This window comes from Heptranchias perlo, chromosome 1 (genome assembly GCF_035084215.1).
Source record: "Heptranchias perlo isolate sHepPer1 chromosome 1, sHepPer1.hap1, whole genome shotgun sequence".
NCBI classification, from domain to species: Eukaryota; Metazoa; Chordata; class Chondrichthyes; order Hexanchiformes; family Hexanchidae; genus Heptranchias; species Heptranchias perlo.
Genome location: NC_090325.1, coordinates 191,199,039 through 191,206,545, shown reverse-complemented (window position 1 = coordinate 191,206,545; position 7,507 = coordinate 191,199,039). Strand labels below are relative to the sequence as shown.

General features: G+C 44.8%; 1 protein-coding gene across 1 annotated transcript; it reads right to left on the bottom strand.

Annotated features, from left to right (window-relative positions):
- Positions 1-272: 272 nt before the first annotated feature.
- atoh1a (atonal bHLH transcription factor 1a) lies at positions 273-1,429 on the bottom strand. The gene has a single exon (XM_067974210.1). The coding sequence runs from the start codon at positions 1,427-1,429 to the stop codon at positions 491-493; it is 939 nt and encodes a 312-aa protein (XP_067830311.1). The 3' UTR covers positions 273-490.
- Between the last annotated feature and the right edge of the window lie 6,078 nt (positions 1,430-7,507).

Below are 7,507 nucleotides of genomic sequence, written 5' to 3'. Positions count from 1 at the left end.
TAAAAAAAGATGCTTTTTTTTCCATCTGCACGATTGGAATTGTTTTTTTAAAAAAAATTATATATTATATACAAAAGAATAACCGAACAGAGACGAGCGGCCGAGAAAGAAATACACTCAGAATCAGCAATAAATAATAATTCTATATTTCCAGCTGCCAAGAAACAAAAGTCGCCTATGAGACACAATGCTTGACACAAATGTCCCGAACCAATATTACCTACATATATTTTTTATATATATATAAAACACCGTAATGCAAGGTGGCTACTTAAATATTTTAACGATAGAAATTGGCAGTTTCAGTACCAGGCTGAGGTTTAAAGTGCGTGCGTTATAAGGAGCATCATCACCCATATGGAATTCGTATAAAAATTAGCATTTTTTTTTACATATACTCTATTAGCATTCAGCGTCACAGCAAAAAAAAAATTATGGAAGACATAAAGTTCATTTTTGATTTATTTTCTCCCCCTCCCACTTGTTGCATTTATTGGTAATTCTGGGATTGCCGGAGTTCAGAAAGTTCATCTTCTTCGCTCTGCGGGTCCAAAGCGGCGTCTTCGGAGTCACTGTAGTGGGAGTGAGGGGAGAACTCCCCGTCACTCCGGTGGGAGCGGGGGGACGTCTTGCTCCCGTCCTGGATGGACGTGACGGGGGACGACAGCTCCTCCTGGGACATGTCCATCGGCCCTTCCTCGAAGGCGAACTGCATGGGGTCGACTTGCACCGAGTAGCCCGGGTTGGCGTAACGCCTGGAGCCCGGAGTGGCGCACGGCGCCGCCCGGGACGTGCCCTCGCTCTTGGTGGGCTCGCCGCCCTGCAGGAGCTCGGCCAGCGCGTTGATGTAGATCTGCGCCATCTGCAAGGTCTCGTACTTGGACAGTTTCTTGTCGTTGTTGAAGGACGGGATGACGTTCCTGAGCTGGTCGAAGGCGTGGTTCAAGCCGTGCATCCTCCTCCTCTCCCTGGCGTTGGCGGCCAGCCTCCTCTGCTTCTGGACGCCGTTGACGTGCCTGCTCGGCGGGGCTCGCTGCCTGCAGCCCAGCTCCTCCAGACCCAGCCCCTTCAGCTTGCAGAGCTCCCGCACTTTGATCGGGCTCTTGCCCCGGGCGGCCCGGCGGCTGCTGCACCGCACCGGCCCGCCGAAATCCGCGTCGTGTCCCAGTCCCAGCAGCGTCTCCTCGGACGACCCGGGCGACAGGTAGTCGGCGTGAGCCGAGCAGGTGCTTTGCAAAGTGGGTGCAAGCCAGGCGCGTGGGTCGGTGTCCAGCAGGGAGAGTGCAGCCGCCGCTTGCGGATACCCCTGAGCAGCCTGCAGAGGGTGAGGATGGTGATGGTGGTGGTGATGCTGCTGCTGCTGCTGCAGACACCTTTCAGCCGCCAGCTCTTTCATTTCTGTCCAATCTTCCGAATGCATCTGGCTCATTGCAACTTGATTATTGCAATTATTATAATTAAAAAAAAGTCAAACAACAGCGACGAAAAATGCAAGAAAAAAAAGTTTGGGAGTTAACTTTGTCGCTGCTCCCCAAGCGCTGGTGTTGCTTTTTTTTTTGTTTCTTGCATGCACAGCACAATATATATATATATATATATAGAGTAAAAAAAAAATCGTACACCGCTATCTGTGCATACGCACACTGTGCACACACCAGGCGTGTGCAGGTAAACCTTCCTCCTGTTGCTGTGGCCGGGCTGCGGGGCTGCCTTTAAATGCGGCACGCGCCGCTGGGATTAAAAGGCGCCGCTTTTTTTGTCATCGGGTATCAAAGGGTGCTCGCGCCGGTCGCGTGCTGGCAGCCAATCGGGGCGCGGGCCGGCGCGTGCGGTCAGCGAATGGGGAGAGCGCGCGCGCCGACTGCCCGATTCATAAACAATGAAGGTGGTGGGGGTGGGGGTGGGGGGGGGCGGAGACAAGCCCGCTATGCAAATCCAAGGGAGGAGCCGCCCAATCAGAGACAAAGGAAGAGGGAGGGGCGGCGGAGGAGCGGGAGAGTGTGCGCGTTACTCCCGGGTTTGTTGCTCTTGTTTTTTTTTTGTTATCAATGGGCGGATGGCACGCGGCCTGGGTTATTCCCCCCCTCCCCCCTCCCTCCCTCCCTCCCTCCCGCTTCGTCCCCGGCCCGTTCCAAAGCTCGCGCCAGCCACGCGCTCCGCTCGGCACGCGACTGGCTTCACCCCCCCTCCCCCGCCCCCCATCTCCTCTATGTCTGCACTCACTCTCACCCACTTATCCCTCACACTTTGAAACCCCCCCATCCTCCTCCCCACTCTCTCCACCTGCTGCAAAGGAGGGAGGGAGGGGGAGGGGGGGGGGTGCAGTTTGATTGCATGCTTGTCAGAGAAAGATAACGGGGATTTGTAGAGGTGGAAACACGAGCGATAATTTGCAATCCTTAATTGTGCAATTGCATTTATACATCGGTGGTTTTAGGGATCTGTGCACTTTTTTTAAAAAAAGTGCAAAGATCCCTAAAACCACCGACTTTTTAAAAAAAAAAGTGGGTTGATATTTCTCTCCCTAAGCCACATTCACACTCAGTATTAAACTTGAACAAGAAACTCTTCCCTTCAATTCTCAGCAGACCCCTGCTCCCAGACCCCTGAGAGTTACCTTGGCCCGCTGTGCAGGGCGTTATTTTATTGATCCCAATAATCAGTAACGGACTTGATGACCAGGCCACGGGCCGATAGGAGCAAGATCGCTCCCAAAAAATACTGCACGATCCCTCGGGAACACTTTAAGGAGTAGGATACTGTGCAAATGAGAGCGGCTCTATTTTCTGCCTTTGATTTCATGGTGTTGCACGTTTAGAGGATAAATATCCAAACTCAACCCCAGTAAAGATTTATTTTGTAACATTTAAAACACTCAGGAATGTACATATAGTTAAGTACGCAGATCGATAACCATTTTAAAATGCTTTGTGTGTGTGTATATATAAAATGCAAATTTCTTATACTTATATATGTATAAGTATAAGAAATATGCAACTTTGAACCATATCGCAGAACCATCAACGGAGAGAGCAAACAATTCAACTCATGTGTCTTAAATCTTAAGGGCTTTGGAGTAATGCCAGTGACAGAGAGAGCCTAGCCAAACACGAATTATAAAGGATTAAAAAAAATAATGGATTGCAATCCTTTGACTATAAAACTGTAGCAATCGTCCTGCCTCAGAAATGTGCTGCAATCAGTTGCACCATGTGGTGGGTCCCACCGAACGCTGCCGTTGCAATTTAAAGCCAGGATTTACGTTTAGATGTGTGACTCATATCTGCATTACGAGTTTATGACTCGGACACTATTGTACAGTAGTGTGGAAAAACATGCCTTAGACAACTAGTGTTAAGCCTATTAAAGGATTAGTCTCCCACTGCGGTGTGTTTACTTTAGAATTATATTGCCGCAGCAAGCATCCACTTTTCCTATTTTAGCCTTTGGTCCAACCTATTTTTCATTAATTTAACACAGGAGGGTAATAATAATAAAACGATCAGTCTCTCTTTTTCTTTAAGATCAATTAAAAATTATTCCAGGGATCTCTTCTGGGTCCTCCCCACCCCCCCCCTCCCCGTGGTTTTCAAGAGGTGCATTATTGTGTAGGTCTGATTTCTGACAGCCCAGAGATAACTGCTTCTTTGTGCTCGTGTAAGATTGACAGAGGAGTTTTTAGCCTGAAAGATTGTAACGCGTCGGCCTTTTCTTTCTGACAACTCCCTATTTACTACAAAGGAAAAGTTAACGGGGTACGTCAGCCTGTCTAGAAAAGGACCAGGGAGACACCCCTATCCCACTCAAAGGGGGAAAAAAATGTTTAATTGACTCGGGTCAGTTGCATTAAAACACGCACTGTACTGTCTTTTTTTTACACAATAACATGTACATGCATTAAAGCAATCACAGACAGCAATGGGGCAGACCGGAAATCTGTCGCGGGTCTCTCGCTAATTTTCTATATTAATCGTTCAGATCGAATCCCCTTCGAGCTAAACGGCAGTGTGGACAGGACTGATGTTTCACCCAAACCAGATATTGACGGTCTATTTAAAACAAAAGCCCGCAGAATTGCACCAGCCGAGGTTAACTTACTGTATACAAAATTGCATGCCATTTGCAACCGTTTAAGAGGTGGCTGCAATTTATATAATGTAGAACCAGAGATCATAAAGGAGGCCATTCGGTCCATCTTTGAAAGAACAATTAGTCTCACTCCCTCCCTCTTCCCTTATAGCCCTGCAAATGTTTCCATTTCAAGTATTTATCCAATTCCCTTTTGAAAATTATTATTGAATCTGCTTCCACCGCCCCTTCAGGCAAAGCATTCAAGATCATAACAACTCGCTGCATAAAAAAAAATCTCCTCATCTCCCTCTCTGGTTCTTCCGTCAATTGCCTTAAAAATGTGACTTCTGGTTACAGACACTCCTGCCACTGGAAACATTATTTAAATTACATTCTGGTAGATAGGAGAAGGTAGCGATTTCCTTAATCAAACAGTGTAAAAACCCCAATCCTCAGCAGGGTGAGTTTAGATTTGGTCTCTCGCCAGACGTACACACTTGAAAGTGAACCCTCGCTTTGAACTTTATGTTCAAACGAATGGAACTTCCAACTGATGCAGTAAGAGCGAAGATTGCTTCACTTTACAGTCGGCAGATTTTATACTTCAGGACATTTCTCGTGTGATTTTTTTTTTGTTGGAGCGCGGGTCTAACAATAAACGACTGCCTCGTTTGTGCTGAAAAGGGGTTGTCCTGCGAGCTTTAACGCTGTCCCTATTCAACGCTTTCAAACGAGGGGATTTGCAAAGAAACCTGATTATACAAATTCGAAAGAAATAGACAAGCGATACGAACGAATTACGATGATATTAAAATGCAGAGCCGGGAACAATGGCATTGTATGATGACTAATAAACTATTCAACATGTGACACGGCTCGGTTTGGTCTCACGTGTCATCGTTTGATTAGAATAGGGTTTTTTTTTAGAGCGACAAAGGCAAGAGACAAAAGTGCCGGTTTTTTGTGTGAACTAAAACAGTGCTTATTGTGATGACTCCTGAATAACACGATTGTAGCTACAGGAGCTGAACGGCTTGGTTAAACTCGTGTCGCATCCACCACTATCTCCCTCGCTCCTCTAGCCAGCCTCAAGCCTACTTAAGTTTCCTGCCTTTTTGTGTGTACAAGTTCACTCTTTTGATCTGGCAGCGGCACGCCCTGTTCGAGAGATTCACACAAGGGGAATCACTCATCTGAATTTTGTACCTTATCCTAACTGGTAGATTTACTAGAATGATACCTGGACTCCAAGGTTTAAATTACGAGGAGAGATTACACAAACTAGGGTTGTGTTCCCTGGAATTTAGAAGGTTAAGAGGTGGTTTGATCGAAGTTTTCAAGGTATTAAGGGAAACTGATAGGGTGAATGGAGATAAACTATTTTGACTGGTTGGAGCATCTAGGAGTTAAAAATTAGAGCCAGGAGTGAAGTTAGAAAACATTTCTACACGCAAAGGGTGGTAGAAGTTTGGAACTCTCTTCCGCAAACGGCACTTGATGCTAGCTCAATTGTTCATTTTAAATCTGAGATTGATAGATTTTTGTGAACCAAAGGTATTAGGGGACATGGGGCTAAGGCAGGTATATGGAGTTAGATCACAGATCAGCCATGATCTCATTGAATGGCTGAACAGGCTCCAAGGGCTAAATGGCCGACTCCTGTCTTATGTTCCTATAACTGTTCATGTATGTGATATCCAAGTGTGGAAAATACACTGTACTTACAAAAAAGGTGTATATGTGTGTATATATATATATATATGTTTATTGTGTATATATTTATATATATATGTGTGTGCATGTCTATATGTATGTGTATATTTATATATGTGTGTATTTATGGATTTGGGCACGGTATGTTGGAATCCTACCAGGAAAAGAAGTAAAGAAAACCAACGAACGAATAAAATTAAAAACAAATCAAATAAAAGCTTTTTATTCCCAGTGTGGAATCCAAGTATTAAAAATTATATGCCTACATTCTTCTAATGCATGTTCCTGATTTAAACGACACTTCTAAAGTAACATTTTTCTTACTGGGCATTTATATACATATATATATATATATATATACAAACAAACAATAATCAAATATAAACCGACGAAAGCTGCAAGGCTCCGACTGCATTGAGCGAGAGCGCAGGTGTTGTTTGAATTTGATCTGATTCTGTCACACATTAGCTGTCCGCGGCGGAAATCAAAATCAAAGCAGGGACAACATCTAAAGTAAAATGCAGAGGGGGGATGCAATGGTAAAACGGGAGAGGTAAGCGGGATGAACGAAAAAAAGAGATGCAGCATATGAGAACCACAACAAAACAAAGGTAGATAGAAATGACTGGAAGGGAAAAAACGTACCAGGGAGTATGATAAATAAACCCACAGGTAGCGGGTGCAAGTGGAAGCCTGGGAAACAAATGAATGTAAATATTTTGTCTTCCTGCATGGATTATTGGAAATAGTTTGTGCTAAATTGAAGTGAAGTTGGTGAGAGGTGGCGCCTTGTGATTGTGATTCGGGGTCTCTTGGTCTCCCTCGAAGCTCTGCTCTTCATTGCTGTGCCGCAGGACCAACCCCCGTGCAAACACCAGGTTGAATATTGTAACTCTGGATTATTGAAGTGTCCCCAGCACAATGGCATTCTGTGTCCCATTGGCCACGCTCTGCTTGCTCCTCACAGAGTGTTAAGGGAAAATGTGACACGATGTTGCCCCTGCACATTATTCAGTCTGGATACCAGCTAACGCAGTGCTGTCTCCATGGCAATCACACCCCAGACTCCATCCCACAAAAAAAAAATCCCAAATCAAGAGACATAATGCAGGGGTGGGGGGAGAGAGAGATTATAAATTACATTACCAAAATAGGCAGAACAAAATGTGCATCAAATAAAACTGTACAGCCCAATATAGTTATTAAAATGGCCAACGCTTTTTGTGTTGCTTGCTATCCCATTCTATGTGTACATATTTTTTCTTACAATGATTCCTTCCACAGTGCTATTTTGTTAACCTGGCCTTTCCCCAACAGTTATCTGGACTCCTATTGTGAAATCAGTTCTCATTCCACCTAACCTATCTCAACATGTACCATTACCAGCTGTATTTTTGTTATGAAATGCATGATATTATTAACTTCCTGAAAGTATGTATCTTACTGCTACAAAGCTAGGTGGGAAAGTAAGCTGTGAGGAGGACACAAAGAGTCTGCAAAGGGATATAGAGAGATTAAGTGAGTGGGCAAGAAGGTGGCAGATGGAGTATAATGTGCGGAAATGTGAGCTTATTCACTTTGGTAGGAAGAACAGAAAAACAGAATATTTTTTAAATGGTGAGAAACTATTAAATGTTGGTGTTCAGGGAGACTTGGGTGTCCTCGTACAAGAAACACAAAAAGTTAGTATGCAAGTACAGCAGGCAATTGGGAAAGCAAATGG

Coding starts and splice junctions, on each gene's coding strand:
- atoh1a (XM_067974210.1), bottom strand. CDS start 1,429: ATGAGCCAGATGCATTCGGAAGATTGGACAGAAATGAAAGAGCTGGCG.